At 53.3% G+C, this 22069-nt stretch overlaps 9 protein-coding genes across 9 annotated transcripts; 3 read left to right on the top strand and 6 right to left on the bottom strand.

Annotated features, from left to right (window-relative positions):
- Positions 1-507: 507 nt before the first annotated feature.
- Positions 508-2109, bottom strand: N7474_006903 (ssDNA-dependent ATPase MGS1; the record flags this gene model as incomplete). Its single annotated transcript, XM_057198313.1, has 1 exon — positions 508-2109. One exon carries the CDS (start codon positions 2107-2109, stop codon positions 508-510), a length of 1602 nt encoding a protein of 533 aa, XP_057051753.1.
- A 344-nt stretch (positions 2110-2453) lies between these two features.
- On the top strand, positions 2454-4304 carry N7474_006902 (kynurenine--oxoglutarate transaminase; the record flags this gene model as incomplete). Its single annotated transcript, XM_057198312.1, has 9 exons — positions 2454-2653; positions 2715-2783; positions 2844-2928; positions 2984-3089; positions 3148-3220; positions 3272-3425; positions 3477-3490; positions 3543-3966; positions 4017-4304. The coding sequence occupies 9 exons, from the start codon at positions 2454-2456 to the stop codon at positions 4302-4304; spliced, it is 1413 nt and encodes a 470-aa protein (XP_057051752.1).
- Positions 4305-4657: 353 nt separating this feature from the next.
- On the bottom strand, positions 4658-5317 carry N7474_006901 (uncharacterized protein; the record flags this gene model as incomplete). The annotated part of the gene is made up of 1 exon (XM_057198311.1): positions 4658-5317. One exon carries the CDS (start codon positions 5315-5317, stop codon positions 4658-4660), a length of 660 nt encoding a protein of 219 aa, XP_057051751.1.
- A 16-nt stretch (positions 5318-5333) lies between these two features.
- N7474_006900 (uncharacterized protein) lies at positions 5334-6695 on the bottom strand (the record flags this gene model as incomplete). Its single annotated transcript, XM_057198310.1, has 1 exon — positions 5334-6695. One exon carries the CDS (start codon positions 6693-6695, stop codon positions 5334-5336), a length of 1362 nt encoding a protein of 453 aa, XP_057051750.1.
- A 659-nt stretch (positions 6696-7354) lies between these two features.
- Positions 7355-8011, bottom strand: N7474_006899 (uncharacterized protein; the record flags this gene model as incomplete). Its single annotated transcript, XM_057198309.1, has 1 exon — positions 7355-8011. One exon carries the CDS (start codon positions 8009-8011, stop codon positions 7355-7357), a length of 657 nt encoding a protein of 218 aa, XP_057051749.1.
- A 2097-nt stretch (positions 8012-10108) lies between these two features.
- Positions 10109-12295, top strand: prm1 (pheromone-regulated protein PRM1; the record flags this gene model as incomplete). The annotated part of the gene is made up of 1 exon (XM_057198308.1): positions 10109-12295. One exon carries the CDS (start codon positions 10109-10111, stop codon positions 12293-12295), a length of 2187 nt encoding a protein of 728 aa, XP_057051748.1.
- A 1182-nt stretch (positions 12296-13477) lies between these two features.
- N7474_006897 (uncharacterized protein) lies at positions 13478-14833 on the top strand (the record flags this gene model as incomplete). Its single annotated transcript, XM_057198307.1, has 1 exon — positions 13478-14833. The coding sequence occupies one exon, from the start codon at positions 13478-13480 to the stop codon at positions 14831-14833; it is 1356 nt and encodes a 451-aa protein (XP_057051747.1).
- A 570-nt stretch (positions 14834-15403) lies between these two features.
- Positions 15404-19675, bottom strand: N7474_006896 (putative xanthine dehydrogenase HxA; the record flags this gene model as incomplete). The annotated part of the gene is made up of 5 exons (XM_057198306.1): positions 15404-15471; positions 15515-17088; positions 17142-19099; positions 19169-19372; positions 19442-19675. The coding sequence occupies 5 exons, from the start codon at positions 19673-19675 to the stop codon at positions 15404-15406; spliced, it is 4038 nt and encodes a 1345-aa protein (XP_057051746.1).
- A 364-nt stretch (positions 19676-20039) lies between these two features.
- N7474_006895 (uncharacterized protein) lies at positions 20040-21925 on the bottom strand (the record flags this gene model as incomplete). The annotated part of the gene is made up of 2 exons (XM_057198305.1): positions 20040-20106; positions 20172-21925. The coding sequence occupies 2 exons, from the start codon at positions 21923-21925 to the stop codon at positions 20040-20042; spliced, it is 1821 nt and encodes a 606-aa protein (XP_057051745.1).
- Between the last annotated feature and the right edge of the window lie 144 nt (positions 21926-22069).

Raw genomic sequence — 22069 nt, 5'->3', positions numbered from 1 at the left:
ACAGTCGGGTAACCAGGTTGACTTAATTATAGTCCTGGACGATCACATTTGGGACCATGGGCTGACAGCCCTTCGGTGATAGAACAGGTTGCGGTGAGAGGATGGACAAAAAGATCGAGCGGATGAAGGAAACTAAAGGTCATCCTGTCAGGCACGACGACTATCGATGTCATCGCGACTTCCCATCCACGTTTCCTCGCTGTCACCCAAACCGGCATAGTGCTTTCCCTCTTAGGACTCGGCTGGCTCACAACATTGTAAGCAGATCAAACTGCGACTCCTTTATATGCCGTTCTGCGATTCATCACATTGACTATGTTTCGACCTGGTTCTTGTTGGGAGAAGCACCGGTCAAGAGTAAAGTTTTGCCCCGGTAAGCTCTGTCGAGTGCATTTGTTGTAGTGTATGTTGCTATGGTCGAGAGTCGCGCACCCGCGTTGGCATACCCCCCGCCAATCCCAAATTCTGCCGACTTCCCCGATCAGGTTTGGCTAGGTACTGTGTAGTTCAGAACCTGCCCAGATCAGGATCTCGCATCGTCCCCAGGTCGAGATCCTCCAAGAACGTCCGGTCCTGGAGCTGCTCGGGTAGATACTCCTGCACCACCTCGCCATTCTTATAGTTCGGGTTGTATTTATACTCCTTGCCGTACCCAAGCTCCTTCATGAGCTTCGTGGGTGCATTCCGCAGATGAATGGGAATCGGCAGTCCCGCAACACCTGGCTCGTTCAGTGCCGCGAACGCATTGTTCAAAGCCCGATATGACCGAGTGCTTTTCTTCGACATGGCCATCGCGACAGTGGCATGCGCCAAATTGATTCGTGCCTCGGGAAGCCCGATTTTCTCAACAGCAGAATGAGTGGAGATGGCCAGAGTGAGCATGGTGTTATCGGCCAGTCCAATATCCTCCGACGCAACAACGATCAGCCGCCGGGCGATGTACAATGGGTCCTCCCCAGATTGAATCATGCGAGCAAGGTAATATAACGCTGCATCCGGGTTACTCCCACGGATGGACTTGTGGAAGGCTGAAATGGTGTCATAATGTTGATCTCCGGCGCGGTCATAGACAAGAGTTTTGGTCAAAGACCGTTTCAACTCCTCTTTCGTCATCTCCTGGCGTTTGGACAGGTCCATGGCTAGCTCGAGGAGATTGAGGGAGGTTCGGGCGTCCCCGTCAGCAAATTTGGCTAGATACCGCACCAGTTCATCGTCCACCAGTGCCGAGGGCGAGTAGTTGGGGCCTTCCACCCTCAGTGCACGATTGAGAATAGCAGTAACATCTTCATCCGTGAGCTTGGCCAGGGTAAAGGTCCGGCAGCGCGAGAGAAGAGCATTCTGGACCTTGAACGATGGATTCTCGGTTGTGGCGCCAATGAGCGTAACCTGTCCACTCTCGACTGGTCCCAAAAAGACATCTTGTTGGGATTTTGAAAACCGATGAATCTCATCACAGAAGATAATCGTCTTCCTGCCGGTCAGACCGAGTTCACTCCGAGCCTCGGCGAAGATCTTCTTGCATTCCGCAACACCAGAGCTCGTGCTGTTGATTTCCACAAATCGGCTGCCAACCATCGATGCAATGACTCGTGCAATGGTCGTCTTTCCTGTACCCGCACTACCCCACAGTATCATGCTCGGAACTCTGTCCTGCTCTATAAGTCCGCGAAGCACTCCGTTCGAACCAACCAGCTCCTGACCACAAACGTCATCTAATGTCTTGGGTCGCATACGCTCTGCCAGAGGGGCCGCTTTCTGAAAGGCACTGACTTTGGGGCGTTTCGCCGGCTGCTCCGCGGGTGTGCCATTCTGTTGGCTTGATCCATCTCGGTCTTGCGGTGTATCCGGTTCCTGCACGAAGGATCTCTTGCCATTTAAGCGCGGAGTTGATGCATTGGGACGTGACGGTGATTCTTTGGTCACACTAGGCTGAGATGAGGCTTTGCGTGCGGACGGCGGCTGGAAAATGCTGGCCACTTGTTTTTGGGAAGCGGGCTGGTCTGTCGGGGACGATGCCGGGTCTTCGATAAACTTCTGGCAGTCCGAGTCAATGTGGTCGTTGATCTTTAGCTGTGGCACCGAATTCGAACAGATGGGACAGGAGACCATGACTGCGGACGGGAGTGCTCGCGGTTCATCAACTGATGGTCGATTGACGGACGCGTGCGACGCGCTGTAGATGCGATTAGATAATGTTTCTGCCTTGATGCCTGAATAAATGGCAGCGACAATTTGGGGAGTGTAAGTAGTGTGAAACAGCAAATGGAAGGACCTAGGGAGTGGAACAGTGATTATTTCAATTGCCTTAGTCGTACACAAGTTAGTTGGTGGTGTCCGTGAGTCTCTCCGAGCACGCCATTAATTGACGCAGTTCGTTCCGATTCTCTTCCGACTCCCACCTCACCTTCTCACCTCTCTTTCTCTCTATCTCTCTCTCGCGGTCCCTCTCACTCATGATTCTGGGTCGCAACACTCGACTCGTCTCCGTCTTTAAATCGACTACTGCCCACCGCGCAGCCTCAATCCCCATCTCCTGCAGCCCGGACTTACCCCGCCTCCCCGGATTCGGCGCAAGAGCAATGTCCGCAACAGCTGCGCGACCCGACCCTTTTAAGCCGGCGAAGAGAGTGGCCGGACAGCGACAGGATGTCTGGTGCGCATCACGGCTCAATTGACAAAAGAAAGTCGATGAACTCGTCTGACTAGAGCACTAGGTCCATCGTGAACGAAGCCGCGGCCGCCTCGCCCGTTCAGCCGATTGTGAATATGGGCCAAGGATTCTTGTGGGTGTGGCTAATACATGGAAATAAAGTAGTGGAAAACTGACTAGGAGGTCGGAACAGTGGTTATAATCCCCCCAAGTTCGCCCTTGACGCGGCCAAGGATGCGCTGGACCGGGTGGAATGCAACCAGTATTCCCCGACAAAGGTAGAGATCGCCCGAGGCTATTGAACATTGTTGGCATTATTCTCACCCCGAATAGGGCCGTCCCCGTCTCAAGAAGGCTATTGCGGATGCATATTCGCCTTTCTTCGGCAGGACCTTGAATCCCGAGACAGAGGTCTCCATCACCACGGGCGCGAATGAGGGTAAGACTGGACTCGCTTCGTACAAATGTGTATACTAACCATATCCCCCAATTGCCAGGTATGCTGAGCGCATTCATGGGTTTCATTGAACCCGGGGATGAGGTCATTATCTTCGAACCGTTCTTTGACCAGTGAGTAGCCAAAAGCCCAAGAAGGTACGCTGTCGTCTAACGTCAGAAAAGATACATCAGCAATATCGAGATGCCCGGTGGCACAATTCGTTATGTCCCGCTTCACCCACCCAAGGACGGTGCCACAAGGACCTCTCCTGCTTCGGAGTGGACTATTGATTTTGACGAGCTGGAGAAAACTATCAACTCCAAGACCAAGATGATTGTAAGTTAAACCATCTCAACGGATCCTGCGATCGAAGGCTAACAATAATAGGTCTTAAACTCTCCGTAAGCATCGGTGCTCTCATACTGTCGGACAGGCAACTAACATCTCTCTCAGCCACAATCCCGTGGGCAAGGTCTTCTCACGCGAGGAGCTCCAGCGAATTGGAGATCTCTGCGTCAAGCACAATCTGATTATTCTGTCTGATGAAGTGTACGATCGACTTTTCTACGTGCCGTTCACCAGAATCGGCACACTCTCACCGGAACTGTACGAGCGTACGCTCACTGTGGGGTCCGCCGGCAAGGCTTTCTACGCCACTGGCTGGCGAGTTGGGTACCTCATTGGTCCTGAGCATCTCATCAAATACGTTGCCGGTGCCCATACCCGCATCTGTTATAGCAGTGTGTCTCCCCTGCAAGAAGCAGCGGCCGTCGCATTCGAGCAGGCCGACAAGGAAGGATTCTGGGATGAAAGCCGGAATGATATGCAGCAGAAAATGAAGCGTTTCTGTGAAGTATTTGATGAACTTGGTATTCCGGTATGTCTTTTCCGGTTGATAACAACTATCATCCACTAATGTTTGTACAGTACTCCGATCCTGAAGGCGGCTACTTCGTTCTGGCCAACATGGCGGCGGTCAAGCTGCCGGCCGACTATCCGTTCCCGCCGCATGTGGCCAACCGGCCCCGAGACTTCAAGCTCTGTTGGTTCCTTATTCAGGAGGTTGGTGTGGCCGCCATCCCGCCTACAGAATTCTACACCGATGCCAACTCGCACATTGCCGAGGACTACCTGCGCTTTGCGGTCTGCAAGAACGACGATGTGCTCGAGACGGCCAAGGAGAGGCTGAGGGGCCTGAAGAAGTATATCCAGTGAAAATGGGGCGTCTCGTAATTATGTGTTGGCTTATATGAGACATTAGATTAGGGGGCTTGAAGAATATAGAAGAGTTTGATACGAACCATGTCAACTCACTCATGGATATAGCGCGGTAAGATGATCTACTTATTACTGGAATATACGAGATTGGAAGATTGCCCCCCTTGGCCCTGGATTCATTATCATCATCTCCCTGGGTCCCCCCAGGGAGGCAGAACAAAAAAAGAAAGCAGAAATCAACCTCCCCTCCCTTCCCCTAACCCCAGACTTATCATCGCAGATATGCCCCCCCTGGATGGGGCCCCCCCATTCGCCCTCCCCAGAAATCCTCCGGCCATTTTCTCGACCCACTAGGGCTCACCCTCGAGCTCCAGAGGTCCCGTCCCGGCACCATCCCAACCCTCGCCCCGTCGGAAGGTTCGTCGCTCCTCCCCACGGACCCCCGCGAAACCCTCCCCACGCGTCCGAGCATCCACACTCTGGACAAAAGGGTGGGTGGTCCGGCTCGCCCGCAGAATCCAAAACCGGGACTCCATCAGATCGCACAGGCGCCGGAACCCACTCCCCAAGTTGCCCAAGAGCGGGACGTCGTTCACGTAGGTCGGGTCTTGACGGGAACGAGTGTCGAGACCGACCCACTCCGCCTCGAAGGCATGGTGCTGTCCCTTGGTGGGCGGCTGGAGGTTGACGCCATGCTCGCGATGAATCTGGGATCGCAGCATATGGTCAACCTCCACAGACCAGAGGCCCCGGTGGCGGAGGTTGTCGCGCACAAGACGGAACATGAAGCCAACGAGGGTTTGCACCTCGAGGGCCGAGAAAAGGCAGATCGCCAGCACTCGGCGGAACCGATCCCTCGCCACGGGATCGTCCCACCGAACCGCAAGGAACGCCCGAGGCGAACAACGACGCCCGTACTCCCCAGAATCTCCTCCGGCGGCGATGGCGAGGGGCCACTCCGCAAAGAGGACGTAGTCACCGTCCTCCCTGCGTGCCGTGCTGAACAACATCGCTTGGCGATGTCGCTCAGGGCTGTCCCACCGGTGGCGGCATGGAAGTTGAGGTGGTCCGCTCAAAACTTCCGGTGGAACAGACCCCGGCACGCAGGGATGCTGAAACGAGTATTTGTCGCAGTCGTTCCAGTGCTGCGACACGTCGTCTCGGAGGTGATCCCTTCCGCAGTAGCGGATCAGGGAGTACGGCCCACACTTCGGGCAGATCACCGACCGACCATCCCACAGGACGGCAATCCATCTTGGCGCATGGGAAGCTGACTTGCGTCAGCTCCCAGACAAAGCCCGGCGGCATTTGGATTATCTGGTCTCCGCCTGCTGGGTTGGGTTTGTCTGGGCTAAGTCCCATGCCCGTGGATGGACTGCATGTCGGAGCGCCATCACTGTGGGTGGCCAGTACTGTGGTGGTTGACGATGGCGTGGCTTCTTCTGGTGCCGCCGTCAGTGTGGGTGTAGTTGTCGTCTCGGGGTCCTCACGGACCAGACCTTGTCCTTGTTGGACAATTTTGGTATCGGATGGCGAAGATGGTCCCTTGGTTGCAGTTGATGACTTTTGCAGAACCGGGATGAGAATGTTCGAAGTGCGCTGCCTGCCTTTGCTTTTCTTGGTGGCAGATGCTAGCTCAGGAGATGCTTCAGACGTTGAGTTTAGATGGGTGGTCTCGAACTGGACTTGGGAAGCCAGTGAAGAGTCCACCGCCTCGTCGTCTTCGCTGTCTTCGTCTGTCTCTGCATCAGACTGAGAAGCAGTGTCCTGCGAGGTGTTTGAAGAGCGATGTTTCTTGCCTCGGAATCTCCTCTTACGGCTCTTCTTCATTCTCTTTATCTTCGCCTTCTTCGAAAGGGACTTTGTTGTAGGCATCAGGCTGAGCTCTTCGCCGGCTTGTATCGCAGTAGTGATTGGAACTTCGCTGTCCGACTGGCTTTCCTCGTCGTTGGTGTTGCTCTGTTCGAGCTCGAGGTTGCTGTCTGCTGGTTGTATAGTCGGTTCAGGCCGCGATGCCTTGCGAGTGTCTGTGAACTGCTTGGACGGCTTAAGGTTTGTGCTCGTCTCTGTCTGCCCCGCTTGGATGTTGCTCCCTTCTTCGACAAGATCTGATTCTCGAGTTAGCGATCGCTCCGTAGTACACGTGTTGTATTGGGAGGTGTTGTACTTACCTGGTATGCTGGTCCGATCATGTTTTTGTTTTTCTCCGGGAGTACATGAGGCAGCCTGTTCTTCAAGGCGCTCACCTGGAGGTGGATTAGAGGTGTGTCTGTTGTGGATATTTTTGGAAGGATAGAGATCAGCCTGGTCTGCGAGGCCTTCGCCTGCAGGAGAATGGATATTGTGGCTCTTCTGGATATTCCCAGGAGCGCTGGATGTGGCTTCCATAATGGAGGTGTCGTGGTCGGTGTCTGGAATTTTTGTCAGCCAAGAGTACTTTAGCAGGTTGGACATACCCTGGGTCTTATTTACCTTGGGGGCACTTGCCCTGAGAAGGAGATTTGTGGGTGTGGACGCCGTGGTCGGTATCTAGGATCGTATTTAGCCAAACTTGTTTCAGCGGGTTGGATCTTTCGCGGGTCTTGTTTACCTTTTTGACTCTTGTCCTGGGAAAGAGAGGTGTGGGTGTTTTCAGATGAGGTAGGGTTCTCAAGGATGCTGCTTGGCTCATGTTCTTCAGAGATATCGATGGAAGGGGTCCGTGAATGGGCAATAGGAGTGTGGAAAGCAGAAGAGGTGGGAGTGGTTGTCGAGGGAGAAAGAAAGCTGTGGGCAGTCTGATAGGAAGTAGTGGAGGCAGCGCAGTTACCATGTCTCGGCGCTGACATCGTCAACTCCAATTCAGAGTCCTGATCTGTGGATCCAATGCTCTTCACCTCTCCATCCTCACCATCTTGTGAGGCCTCTTCCTGAATCGCAAGGGTTTGTTTCTGGAGACGGGCCAGTCCCTCATGATAGCGTTTCCTGAGCGTGCATCTTCGAAGGTAGATGCGAAGGGGAAGGATGAATGCGTCAATGAATTTGGGCTACCGTCTGTACGTTAGCTTTCATTCACACGGTGAACGTGCAGTTGGAAAGTTTGGGCTCACTAGATCGCCAGAGGTGACGGCTTTTAGCTGCTCGGAGCTCTCGTCAAGCACGATCATGTTAGTTCCCTCTTGCGCTCCTGGGAACACGACCCGGATGTGGAGTCTTTTGGAGCCCGGACGTTTGCGTTTCCAATCGACTTTGATGCCGTTCACAAGGACAGAATCTTCCCACGTTTCGGGGTGCTTTCGGGATCTAATAAATTTCTTGACTGCCGCTCGCCCTGGGATAATCTTTGTGACCCCAAGCGTAGGAGACCCGTCGCACAGGTCCCGAACAATGCGAAGCAGTCCTGTCCTGCCTCCAGGGTAGGTCTCGGGGAGACGGAAGAGGAAGAAGACCATTCCAGCTGTCCAGTCCATACCAACTTCGTACAGGTACTTGTCAGTAGCAGGCTTATGCTCTGCAATCTTCAGGTGCAGCACTGGAGCGCTACCCATGCCATGGATTTCAAGGCGCAAGACACGGTCGGCAGACTGGCTATCTCCGGCCTCGTCTCCATGAGTCTCCACGAGGTTCTTCTCAGCATCAAGTACCAGACTGTATCCTTCTGCATCAAGTACAAGATGCTTGTCATCGGGCGGTTTTTGGGAAGCGGTGCTCTCTTTGGCACCCATGCCTGCGAGCGGTGTTGACCTTGCTACGCGTTAGGAGGATAGGATCATTCTTGCCAGGTGACACTTACAGTGTCTTCTTCACCGTCGGCCAGGGCTAGGGTGATGCTTGCTGCGACCGGTGACGACCCTGCAACGCGTCAAGTGGATATCAGTCGTGATAAGTCTGCATGAACTGGAGCAGGACCGTTCTTGCTGGGAGATACTCATAAAGTCAATCCTCTTTCACCGTCGATCACGACTGGTTTGTTTCTCAAGGCATGTTCTGACGTGCGTGAATAGGGACACGAACACAAGTTTGTGTGGGAGGGAGAGACTTGACAGTAAAGGAGGCTAACTGATGCAAGATATCAAAGTGCGCGGCCGCCTGAACAAACAGCCCGTCAGTTGCCGAAATAGTCTCGCTCAGCGAATCACAGGCAGATAAGGTCTGCTGAGCTTTATCATGCACACCAACTATGGTGGCTGGCAATCACGCTACGCCGAAATGGAATCTCATCTAGGTACACTGGTGCCTCTGCGAGTTTTGCGTGGGGTCAAAACCCAGGCATGTCTGGAGAAGACCGCAGATACACAGAGCATGTTGTTTTTATATTATTAGCTAACAGGGACCACCCACTCTGAAACTAAGAGATCGGCAGAGGCCAGGGCATATTCAGTACGTGAAAGTGCACTTGAAAATCTAACAGAACTTCCTGTTCTCCTGCTGAAAGAAAAGTTTATATGCAAGACATTTGGCTTGCAGCAATCCTCAAGCAACTTATACTCGAGCAAAAGCCATATAAGGTAGGTGCACCATTAGAACTTCAAAAATGTATGTTTACCAAAGAAATTGGATTACCCAGGTTTGATCGATGGTCATTGATGGAATTACGTAGTATGTAACTTGTCTGGCGAGGCAGGGAATATATATTCGAAGTATATCCACTGTTCACCTCTAATCTGAATCCGTATCAGTAGAATGGAACAGAATAAACAAAAGGGGATAAAGTCTTATTATATAATAGTATGGACTAGAGACAAACATGCCCTCATTCAGTTTATTCGAGTTTGATGGTTACTACGATCGAGTGATGTTGTCAAGTTAGGGCGCAGATGCTCACGTGTTAAATCGGATCACGTGGGTTGTCTCAAAAGATCTTCAGCGACGATAAAGTGTACCTCAATCTTGTTTTTCCCTAGAAAAAAGATACAGGGAATAATACCGTTTAGAATACTCTGATGCTGTTGATGGATTTTTCCTGCATCGGTACATTATCAAGTGTGCTGCTACCTCCTGTAACCCTACCTCTGCCCGCGGTCTACCGTCTGACATCGGGAAATGGAACAAAGAGCGCCCAGAAACAGGATTACAGACAAAGATTTCCATGCTGCCCAGCGAGCTGGGACCAAAGAGTCATCATTTGTCTCAGCGCGTGCTGTCCGAGATTCGTTTGCCGACTCCCAACCATTGGCCAGCAACGATGCCCGCTAAGCGCCCGCAGGCACTCTTTTTGTCCGCCCAGCGCTTCATCACTACAACCAGAGCCACTTACGCGCCGTGATGCTAGATGAAACACTGCCTTGCACCAAACATCTTCTTTCTGAAGACTTTATTTTGGAAGCCGCTTTGTTTTGACATGGACCGCCTGATCCACCCTGAGGGTGGCCGTTTCATCAACACGGGGCTGCGAGCCGGCCAAACCAGCTTCTTTATAAGACGATCGGTACGATCTGGTCTACGACTGGCGCGCTGGTGCCTAATAAAAGAAACTACGAGACACCTGCCGCCATGCTTTTGCTTTCTTTTATTGTGCCTTTCATCGCTCGTCGAGCGCTCACATTTTCCTTGGTTCTATTGTTCCCACGGCACGCCCTCATTGAGTCCCTTTCATTCACTGCTACTAATATATACACTATGGATTCTCAATAGTCCACACTGATTTTCTGGGACATATAATTTCTCTCCCTGCTGCATTCCTCTCTTTGACGACTGTTTGCTCCACTAATCGTGGACTCGACTTCGGCTGCTGAGCGTTTGCCCAGTTCTGTTTTCGACTGCACCTATTCCAACACCTACCACGCTCGACGCCTGGTGCGCTCGGTAGAACAAACGTCAAAATGATATTCTCGAGATCCCGGCGATCGATCTTTCCCCTTCTACCACCATACGGAGCGCACGATCCCGACGGAGAGCGGATCACCACAGTGCACCCGGACGACCTTACACCTTACCTGGGCCTACGAGCTCGGTTGTCGCAAGTATGGATCAATCGCTGGACGATTCTTCTCTTGCTGGTGCTGGTCAGAGTCTTGATAGCCATCGGCAGTCTCCAAAACGACATGGCCACGGCTAAACGCGAAGCCCTATCCTCATGCACCTCTGTGGAATCCATGGGCAGCGCCATGGCTTCCATGCCACATTATCTCTCCCAGGGGGTCAACGATATGACAGCGACTGGATTTGATAAAGCCGTGAATGGCCTCAAGTCTATGCTCCTGCTTACCATCACTGGCGTCGAAGAAATAATTGTCTTTATCATCAAAATCATGTACCAGACTTACCTCTGCCTCGTCACGATGGCCGTGAGAGGCACCGTGTCTGCGGCAATCGCGCTGATTAAAGATGCGTTGGACTTTCTGAACTCCACTCTGTCCACCATTGGCCACGATATTGACGCCACAGTCAGCACCTTCGAAACCGGTCTGGAGGACTTCGCAAATCTGGTGAACACAGCTGCCAACGATCTCGGTGCTCACCTTCCTACACTGAATCTCAACACCTCGGTGGATGCGCTCGAGAACATCCATCTTCCCCAATCAATCGACGCGAAACTCAACACTCTGAACAGCTCCATCCCCACTTTCAACGAAGCGGACAGCTATGTCCAGGATCTTATCCGTGCGCCGTTCCAAGAAATCAACGGCCTGATCAATCAGTCCCTGGGAACATACAGCTTTGACCGCACCTTACTTCCAGTCCCGGAAAAGAAACAATTGACCTTCTGCGGCGACAACGATGGGATCAACAATTTCTTCCAGGGAGTCGACGAGGTCGCCGTCATGGCCCGTAAAATCTTCATTATCGTCATGCTTATCGCGGCCGTGCTGGCCTGCATCCCTGTGGCATGGAAAGAGATTCGGCGCTGGCGATCGATGAAGGAACGATCCCAACTCGTCCGTAAGGAGGCGCACGATCCCATGGATGTGGTGTACATTGTCTCTCGCCCATACACAGCAGCAGCAGGAATCAAAGCTGCAAGCCGATTCAGCAACAGTCGTCGCCAGACCCTCGTGCGCTGGGCCATCGCCTACGCTACTACAATGCCAGCCCTGTTTGTACTTGCGCTCGGTATCGCAGGCCTCCTCGGGTGTCTTTGCCAGTGGCTTCTCCTGCGGGCTGTGCAGAAGACAGTTCCCGAACTGAGCAGCGAGGTGACCGCTTTTGCGGACAAAGTAGTTTCCTCGCTGGAGAACGCATCCGTAGCGTGGGCAGATGGGGCCAACCAGGCGATCACACACATGAACAACGACATCAACGACAACGTCTTCGGCTGGGTCAACAAGAGTACCCACGCCGTGAACAACACGCTCAACTCCTTCGTCGACAAGACCATGGGTGTGCTGAACGAGACCTTCCAAGACACAATCCTGTACGATCCAATCACGGAGGTCTTTCAGTGTCTGATCGGTCTCAAAATCGAGGGTATCGAAAAGGGCCTAACTTGGGTCTCGGACCACGCGCACGTCGATTTCCCTCTTCTACCCTCGAACGTCTTCTCCTCGGGCGCCGCAGCTAGCATCTCGAACTCCTCCAATCCATCAGACAGCTTCCTCGCCGACGCAGGCTCCGACACATCCAACAAAATCAGCCAAGTCGTGGTCAGCGTGGTCAGCAAGCTGGAAGACGGCGTCCGCCAAGAAGCTATGATTGCCACCGCCGTGGTCGCCATCTGGGTACTAGTTGCCCTAATCGGCGCCACCCGCGCAATGATCCTCTTCTGGGGTCGCGACAGGAACCGCGGTGAGGGTGGCGGCCACGCTATTGATCCTGTTCCTAGAGCTCCCTACCCTGCCAGTGACTTCATGGAGGTGCCGCTGACGGCTGCCCCCAAGAATCAGCATGATTCGTTCGCTAGGATGGCTACGGCGCCTGCCGTGTCTGCTCGGGGCGGGCCGGTGTCGATTGATGATGAGAAGTATGGTTTTGCGGGGCACAGGACGTACAACGCTGCTTTGAACGTTGATTCCGCGCCAGCAGTGAGAGGGAGTACTTACGTGGAATATGATGTGAAGCGTGGAATATAACGCGAGGCGTTGGGTTTTCTGCGGTGATGTCTGTATTGTGTCTTAGCATTTACTGGAGCGGGTGGGTCATTTGTCTTTTGCTGGGTTTGCAATTAGTCTGGGTGAGTATAGTGTTGTTTTTCGATAATCTATGGTTTCAAACTAAGCTACCAAAACATTGCTTATTTTCTAAGCACCTTGGAGTAACTATTCTTTATCCAAGAAAGGTTGTTCATGCGGGGTCGCCGCATTCCGCTCCCATCCATCATTTCATCAATCCTTCTCCTCGTCCACTCCCCCTTCCTTTCTCAAAGTTGGCCAACCCTGGACAGCTAGTATATACTCCAATTTCTCTCTTCGCTAGACTTCAAGTCTTTCTCTTTACTTTATATTCCTCCTATCAATCTCAATCCAAACCCAAAAATGGCTCCGCTCGGCAAAACTCTCATCACCCTCGTCGCGCTAACAACCTCACTGGGCTGCTACATAGCTGACTGGAACGAAACCCACATCTACAACGCGCGATGGCCCCCTCACGCGAAATTCCACAACGGACAGACGATGTCAATGGGGCTAATCCTCGGCCTAACAACACTATACTATCTCTTCCGGCCGGCTTCTACGCCCGAGATCAGGAATCTGCATCTTAACACGGCAGCCTGGGTGGGCAGTCTTTATTGGATTACGCAGCTGAGCGCGTTTTTCTATCCTGGTTCTTTGGCGATGGATCCCGAGATCGGGGATGGCATGCCTCAGGCTTATATTTGTTGCGTCATGTTTTTGTTGCTTGGGGTTGGGGTTTGGGTTGAGAAGAAGGACGCCGCGGGGGGAGGGGAAAGGAGGGTCAAAGGTGAAGAGTCGTTAGTTAGGTAGGGTTATTCCTTTCATGTGTTCAGAAAAACATTCAAATAGACCGGATAATAATGTCCTGCAGGTATTGGCCTTCTCCTATCTTAGTACTTACCCCGTGCGCTTTTCGCTCCCTGGTAGTGGGGCAGGTTTAATTGACCACTAAACATCTTAACCCAACCAGCCTCGACGGCAGCGTAAATACGGCCTCTTTGGACTCTTCCGCTTACGATCCGCCGTGTATCCTCGCTACGACATTTGGCAACCATATCATCCATCTAGACTTGACCTTCTGTGTGCCTCTCTCGTCACCCTTCGCCTACGAGAGTGGTCTCGGACCCGGCCGGCGAAATAATGCTGACCGAATTGTCGATTGAAATTCTTTGCCACATTGCCGAGGAGCTCGATCGCCAACAGGATCGCTATCACCTAGCGGTCTCTTGCCGACGACTGTATGATGTGCTGCTGCCGAGTCTCTTCTCCCACGTCCGCCTTTGCGAGACCAGGAGAAAACATAGTATCAGACAAGTCAGTCAATTCCTCTACGCCGTTGTCCGAAACCCCAAACTTGCGAACTTCGTACGGGTCTTGGAGTTGGACTGCTGGGAAACCCGTGAAGACCACTACTCGCCACCGCCGCTCGTACTTGAATCGAGGGACGGCAGCGAGAAGGACTTCGAATATGACGTGACAGTCATCCAAACGCTACTTGACGAATCTACGTGCTCCGCGGAGGAGAGAACACAGTGGAAGCAAGACGTGCAATTTGGGATCACGGATGCCTGGCTAGCTTTGCTTATTCCCCGCTTGGGAGCCTTACGGAAAATCAACCTAACATGGCCGTTCAGCCAAGATAGGCTATATGTCTCCAAGATGTTGGATAGGGCTGTTTCTGGAGAGGATCCGGGATTTCCCCACCTAGATGAAGCTTTCGGTTCATGGTATGACACGGAAAACGGTGCCGACACCACCCTCATGCATCCGTTCTTCGGATTTCCGGCCATGAGCAAACTAGGCGGCTTCAGTCTCGAGGAAAATGCGCACGCCTCCAACCAAACACAGCCCTCCTCTTCGTTTTCCTCAACAATCACCGACATTGACCTCGCCAGGACAAACGCATCATATGGCATGCGGTACTGGATTGAATCTTGCAAAGTTCTGAGATCTTTCCGGATCAACCATGGCGGAGCGACAGTCGGGTACGATGATTTCAATCCCCGCGCCCTCTACGAATCTCTTCTCCTCCACAAAAAGACTCTGGAACGTATCTGGCTTGGTTCTGATGAAGAGCTGTTTCCAGACGACAATCCATGGATAGGATCCTTTGTTGACTTCCCAGTTTTAAAGACGTTGAAAGTCAGCATCAAAGGACTCGCACTTCTAGACGACGAGGATGAGCCCACGCGGGAGCTCACAAACGTGTTTCCGCCGTCGCTGGAGAACTTGTATCTATGGGAGTGTGACAAGGAGCTATTCGGGTGGGCGATCGAGCAATTGGAAAGCTTAATCGACGCTGAAATTCTGCCAAAACTGGCTACTTTAAATCTTGAATCGCCCAAGATGGAAGATCTGGACGATCAGCAAAAGCTGGACCAGTTAAGGCGTCGGTGTGAGGATGCTGGAATTGCTTTCAATGGCGATGACTGGGTATATTGGCCTTTCTTCCCGTCTTTTTTTCCTGGAAAGAGTTTTTTCTACCCTCTTCAATAGGTGGAATGGGGAGCGTATTAGTCCTGCCACAGTCTACTCGCAGTGGATGTAGTGCGCATACATGATTTGACGAGGATATAATGAGTGAGCCGCTTGCTGAGTACTCTGAGCTGGCACTGAGCAAGATAGCCGTCGAAGCCATATAAGTCTTGCTTGTAACTCCCTTTTCACCTGCGTCCAGCCATATACATCTGCAACAACCGAACTCGTTTCTCTATGTAGCGGAAACAGCGTGATAGCATGAAGATAGGCTATTCCGAGACTCTGGATGAGGGGATGGGCAGTGTCATACTACACGCTCTTCATCTAATCACGTAAGGTACTATTGGGGTCATTCTGTGAAACCACCTGCACTCACCTATTTTCCACTCCAATATCGCGGCTATGTAAACCCTCATTGACAACACAAATACACTTATCTCAGACACAATAGCCACAAAATCTACAGTCTTAACAATGTATTTCTCAACAACGTAAATTCAATCTGATCTTTATAAACTAAACAAATATACAAATCCACGGATGGTCATAAACAAGTCGTAACTATCATTCCACCCCCCAACAACCCATCTAAATGGCTACAAAGAAGCTCTTCTCCCCATCCTTAGGATGCACCCTCGCGCGCTCGACAATCGGATCTGCACAACTAACGCGAATGCGCTCAGGAGTAGCAGGACTCACAAGGAGAGAGAACGTCAGTAACGCCCCACTCCTTGCGGGCATGCTTGAGCGCATCGCGAATGGCGAAGAAAACCGCGCTACCCATGAACAAGGGCGGCTCGCCAATACCACGGGAGCGCTGGATGGTGCGCAGGTTCTCCCACTCGACATCCTTGAGAAGGCTAACGTTAAAGATCTGCGGGATATCGCGGAAACCCGGGATCTTGTAGTTGCCCGGCCCGCGGGTGAAGATCTGGCCCGAGGCGCGGTGCCAGAGACTTTCTTCGGTCGTGAAGAGGCCCTGACCCTGCACGTAGGCACCTTCGATCTGGCCGTAGTCAATGGATGGGTTGATAGTGCGGCCGACGTCCATTTTGATGTCAGTGCGCAGCGGAGTCCAGTCACCGGTCAGCGTGTCGATTTGTACTTCGGAGGCTGTCACTCCCTGCGTGAAGTAGAAGAACATCTGGCCCGAGTTCTCACCCCATACGTATCCAATGTCTGGGGTGCGGTAGTAACCATTCGCGGAGAGGTTGACGCGGTCGAAGTAGGCTGCGTGCGCGAGCTTGGACATAGGTGCGCCGGGAAATTTCTCGCGGTAGGGCTTGAGGCGCTCGTTGATTTGCTCGCAGGCGTTGAAGATGGCGTAGCCGTTCAAGTCAGAGCTGGCCGATGCAGCGGTTGATGATGTGTTGGCGACGGTGTTAGTGGCGGTCTCGGAGATGTAGACGTCCTCTAGGGGCACCTGGAGTGCTTCGGCGGCAATCATGGTCATTTTCGTGTGTAGACCCTGGCCCATCTCGACACCGCCGTGGGCGACGAGAACACTGCCGTCGTGATAGATGTGGACAAGAGCACCGGCCTGGTTTAGGAAGAGCGCAGTGAAGGAGATACCGAACTTGGTCGGTACAATGGCCATGCCTCGCTTCGACCATTTGTGCTGCTTGTTGTACTCCTCCACAGCCTTCCGACGTTCCATGTAGTTGCTCTCCTCCATAACCTGCTTGTACATCAAGGGCACATACCAGTCCTTGAGAATCTGGTTGAAGTGCGTCTTCTCGCCTGGCTGATACATGTTGATTGCGCGAATCTCCTCAACAGGAATGTTTAGATGGTCCGCAATCTCGGAAACATAGCATTCGGCAAAGAACAGACCTTGCGGACCACCAAAGCCACGGAAGGCAGTGTTGGAAACCGTGTTGGTCTTGCAGATCCGCCCGCGGACGTTGACATTGGGAATGTGGTAAACGCCATCAATGTGAGACAAGCTTCGTTCGACGACAGCCCCGGAAAGATCTTGCGTGTGACCACCATTGGCATACACATCAGCATCCAGGGCCAAAATCTTTCCTTCCTTGGTGACGCCGACCTTCCACTTGCCGAGGAATGGATGACGTTGACCAGAAGTCAAAATATCCTCGTCACGGTTGAGCATGCAGCGAACAGGCCGCCTCGTCTTGTGTGCAGCGACAGCACAGATACCGGCCAACTGAACGGACCGTGTTTCTTTGCCACCGAAGCCACCGCCGAGTCGCTTGACTCGAGACACAACCTTGTTCGAAGAAGCACCGGTGACTTGAGCCACATAGGCTTGCCTAAAGTTCGATATTAGTATTGATAAATAGCCGTGCTGGTTGGGGGAGCATACGTCTCAGTGGGATTTTGGGTGCCGCTCCAAATTTCCATCTCACCGTCCTCCGGCTTGGGGATCGCCACACAGGCCTGTGTCTCCAAGTAAAAGTGCTCTTGTCCGCCCATCCGCGAGACGCCCGTGATGATGTGATCGGCTTCCTTGAAAGCCGCCTCGGTATCGCCGTCCACGATAAAGCGATAGTGCTCGAAGAAAGACTCCGCTTCGATTGCTTCCTCCATGGTGAGGATCACCGGCAAATCTTCATATTCTACCTTGACGGCCCGCATGCCTTCTTCGGCTTGCTTTGCCGTAAGCCCCAAAATAACACCAATAGGCTGCCCGGCGGTGTTGACCTCGTCAACCGCGAAGAACTTCTCATCGCAAACAGGTGCACCCCACCAGTTGGCTGCGGCATTGGGCAGGTCATTGTGATCGATGTAGTCCACAACTCCGGGGACTTCCAGTGCGGCGGAGACATCGACGCTGAGGATCTTAGCGTGGGCTTTGGTTGAGAGAACCATGCATCCGAACAATTCGTTCTGCTGCACAGGGATGTCATCGGTGTACTGGGCCTGGCCAGTGGCCTGCTTCAACGCCGCCACATGCGGGGAAGCTTTTCCTAGAATTTTCTGCTGGTAGGCGATCGAAGCCTCGTTGTCCTGCTTGCCTGAAGAAATGGCTCTTTCTATCTCCGCAATTACATCGGGGTCTAGGTCGGATGACTTGACCTGCAGCCCAGAAAGCACATCATGGTAAAACCGATAGAAGAAGCCGAGTGCCAGAGATTTGCGGTATGTGGCCATGCCACCTGGCACACCGAAGGGAAGATTAAAATCCTTTTCCAATGCATTCATGACGCCCTCGAGCGTTGCAGGGCTGGGGAATTTCTGGCCGACCAAGAAGGCCTCTGCGTTTTTTGCAGACACGGTCAGGGCCGCCATGCCGCCAAAGACCAGGTTACAACTGAGGACGTCGTTTGTCTCCGAGAGAGAGACACGTAATGCGGCGTTGACAATGGCAATATCGTCATCCTTGCGCTTGGCCTGTTTGTAGGCGCGCATATATTCGCCTTTCTTCGCAATCGGGATCCGAAGGCTGGCAATGATGGAATCCGGAGGGAGGGCGGTCTTGCGGTAGCCCAGGAAGAACTCGGTCATGGGGATGTGCTTTTCCCCTCCGAGTGATCTGGCAATGAGAGTCGTGTTCGTAGATACCAGGATCGGGTTGAGATCGGAGATCGGAGAAGCAGTAGCCAAGTTACCTGCAGGGGAGGCAACATTGCGAATCTGTCTTCCAGCGAAGTAATGCAGCTGCTTTTTGATGGCTGCGAAGGGCTGACCTGCGGCAGCCCCATACCGTTCGATAGCTTGCGCACAGATGTTTTCAAAGTCTGTCAGAGACACATTGGCACCGATCTCCAAGTAGTCGTCGTGGAACTCGAACTGCCGCAGTTCTGGGATATCGCCCAGATAGACAGAGGAAGCATAGCGCATCGCCTTGAACTTGATCTCGATTTGCGTCTCCGAGCTACCGCCAATCAACTTAGCCTCGGGGTAAATGCTCTTGATCTGCAGCAGTTGCTCCATGTTCACGGGCCGGTACCACTTCTTCCGCTTGTTGCCGAAGATCAGTGGGCGGAATTCGTGCTTCCTCAGCGCTGCAGGGAAGATGAGCTGCGTGTCGGGATTGTAGGGCTTGAAATCCGGCTGCGGGAACTTGATTTCCACCTTCTCATCGCCATCTTTATTCCCCGCGGAGGATCCTTTGCAGCAACCGCCGCCGCCATTCTTCTCCATGCAGCAGCCAGACCCTCCATTCGACGAGGCCATGCCGCAGTTATTGGTCTTGTTGAAGCTCTGCGCGGCGTCGAGAATGGGTCTGTAGCCGGTACAGCGGCACAGGTTTCCGTCAAACGCTTCCTCCACATCATGCTCCGAGGGCTCGGGGTCATTTCGTAGTAAGGCATAAAGACTCTTTGAAGATACACAGTTAGTCGGATAATTCCAGTCTCGTTAACTGGAATAATGCAGGCATGGGCGTACCATGATAATCCCCGGCGTGCAGAAACCACACTGGCTCCCATTGCCAACGGCGATCCGCTGCTGGATGGGATGGGGATCTTTGACATTTCCAATCCCCTCAACGGTGATGACATGTTTCCCATCGACGCTCACCAACGGGGCCAGACAGGCGTTGACGGAAGCGTGGTAGATCTTCTTTGTAGTTGGGTTCATGTGCGACACGACCTACGTGAATGGTTGTCAGAGCAGAGTTCAATCAAATATAGATATATATTCCTTTCACGCAGTACATACCACCGTGCAGGCACCGCAGCCACCCTCGGCGCATCCTAGCTTGGTCCCCGTCAAGCCGATACCGCGCAGGTATTCCAGTAGTGTCACCTCCGGGTTGGCTGTGTCGACGGTGACCTTGGTTCCATTCACATAGAAGCGGAGAGTGTCGTCCCAGTCCTCGGTCAGCTGGGCCAGCGAAGTGACCTTCTCGACCGCGGCCGCGGAATCCTCGTGGATGCCGATTCCGGGCGCCATTTCGATAAGTTCTCACAGGCAAGTAAACCAGAAACGAGAGAATGAGATTATCACAAGGGCAGGGTGCGGCAGCCCATGATATGGAGAGAGTATTTATCTAATGTGTGGCAAGATACTAACCGCGACGACTTGCCTAGAGGTTCAACCTTCCCAAGTCGTACAGGCAAAGAGGGGATGTGCGAGATCAAGCGATAAGCCTGGATTGCGGGGAGTGGCGACCTCCGGTTCCACCGCGGGAACACCGCGGGCCCTTATCAGGCTCCGATCTAGCTAACTAATCAAGTATTCTACACAACGCCCCAGTCGGTACACACGATGACATACATATATGAAATAAAAAAACAGGTTAGAACAACGTCCACGCTCAGGTCGTCTTCGCAAACGGCTGTTCTTCCTCTTGCCACCTGCGTCGCTCAACCACCAAGCGTGCGCTGGAGACACATGCATGTATTAGCTCACATCATCCACAGATAATTAGTAGATCATAATCACTCACCGATAGGCTTTCACAAATCGCCACACCTCGCTGTCCGCCAGGTTCCACGCTTCGGCGACATCCTTGATGCTGATACGGCTGTGTTCCTCGCTCTTGATCACCTCCCGCGCCTTCTGGATCAGCTCGTACTCCCGCGGAATTCCCTGCTCGCTCGGGTTGGCAAACTGGAAGCTCTCCTTGTCGGCGTACTGTGGCTTATCCTGATTGCCCTTGCCACCCTCGATCTTGGGGTCAGCCTTGTCGCCGCGGGGGATCTGGAATCCAAGCTGCCATTCGAACTCATCCAGGAGGTCGGGTGGCAAGCCAGTGCCCGCCTCTCCGGGGAGAGACTCGACAGTCATCCACAGGGATGAGCCGATGGCTTGAGGGCCTGCAACGACTTGTTTGAACACGATCCCGCGGGACGAGCCACCTAGCTCGTCTCCGAGCTGGTCTCGCGTCACCTCGAACAGCCAGGGATCGCGGTCCGTGGCGCGGCGAATGTGTCGGGTCGTGATCTCTTCGGAGTTCTTCTGCAGGCTGATCAGGGTGTACGGATGGGGCAGCGTGCCGATCGTAAAGAGAAATGTGGTGTTCTTGTAGGTCGCGGGCTGGCTGATCCGCATGGTTTGTTTCCCAGAGCCGCAGGGGCGGCAATCGGGAAGGTTGGGCGGACATGAGTCCGCCATGGGGGTATCCGGACATTGCACAAGAGCCTTGGCCAGTCGCAGTGCCGGCTCCACCAGGGCAGTGGTGCAAGTGGGGAAGGGCTTTAGCACGGCAAGTCCGGCTGGGAAGCCATTTTGAAACGTGTTGTGGAGGTGCGCATTGATGAGCTTCACCAACTCCTTTCGGCCGGCCGCCGGGTCCTTGCTAATTTTCTCACCAAGGGCCGAGTATTTAGAGGTGATTGTTGATGATCGGTAGAACGCCAGCGAACTCGGTTGTTCAATCCGGAAAAACTCCGCAGGCATGAGGTCCGTCATGGACGTAGACTTATCATCCAGCTTCTCGGCGGCCTTCGCGATGGCTCGGTCGATCATGTGCTTCTCCGCTGCATAGAGACCACCGTTGAAGTTTTCGAAGCGCGTAATGTGCTCTGGCTCGCTGCCACGACGTAGAGAAGACAGAAGGGGATCGTCATACCGGGCCATAGGGAAGCAATGGAAATCCGCTAGCAAGCCCGATCCCATGTGGCCCCATGCCAACCATCGATACACCTCGTTCTGAGCCTCAGTACTAAGCTTGATTTTGTGGACGGTTTCATAATACGGGTTCCTTTGGGCATCCCCAGGGCCCAGAATCACGGGCTTGAAGCCCTGGGCATACCAGGCCCGACGCCAGGCCAGCAGCAGCTCGTAATCCGCTTTCTTTTCCTCTGCCCGATCCTGGCCGGAATGCTGCCTGGGATTGTAGTTCCGGTCGAAGTACGTGTAGACGGCTCGACGATCGGCTAGAGGCGGGAGGACAGAGCGACCCTCGTCCAAGGTGACGGATGAAGAGAACGGGTTCAGCCACCGAAAGTCGCTGAACCATTTCGAGTCACCCCTGGTGCTATTCTTTTGCTCCGGTGGCGGCTCGTGGGCTGGAGGACGGAACGATGGGAGGTGGAAGTCGCTTAGGCGCAATGCTTCCAGTTTTGGTCGCACATATTCGGCTGCCCCTGAGACTTTTTCGCTGACGGGTACAGGGATGGGGGAGGAGGAGAAGATGAATAGGAGGAGAGCGACAAAGACGATGACCGAAAGCAGCGCTGTACTTCGATGGGGGATCATCTTTGTCGCATTCGACCGCACGACCGGTCAGCCAGGGTGCTTTCGAGAGAGGTGCGGCGTTGGGGTTCAGTCGGGCTCGGGAGAATAACAGCCGTGAAGATCGTCCCTTACAAGAAAAGCCGCCTGGTCTCGAAGCGGTCCGAA

The sequence above is a fragment of the Penicillium riverlandense genome (genome assembly GCF_028828495.1).
Source record: "Penicillium riverlandense strain IBT 135883 chromosome Unknown utg000006l_segment0_segment0, whole genome shotgun sequence".
Lineage (NCBI taxonomy): Eukaryota > Fungi > Ascomycota > Eurotiomycetes > Eurotiales > Aspergillaceae > Penicillium > Penicillium riverlandense.
Note: the sequence above shows the minus strand (reverse complement) of the source record. Positions and strands in the feature narration are given on the sequence as shown.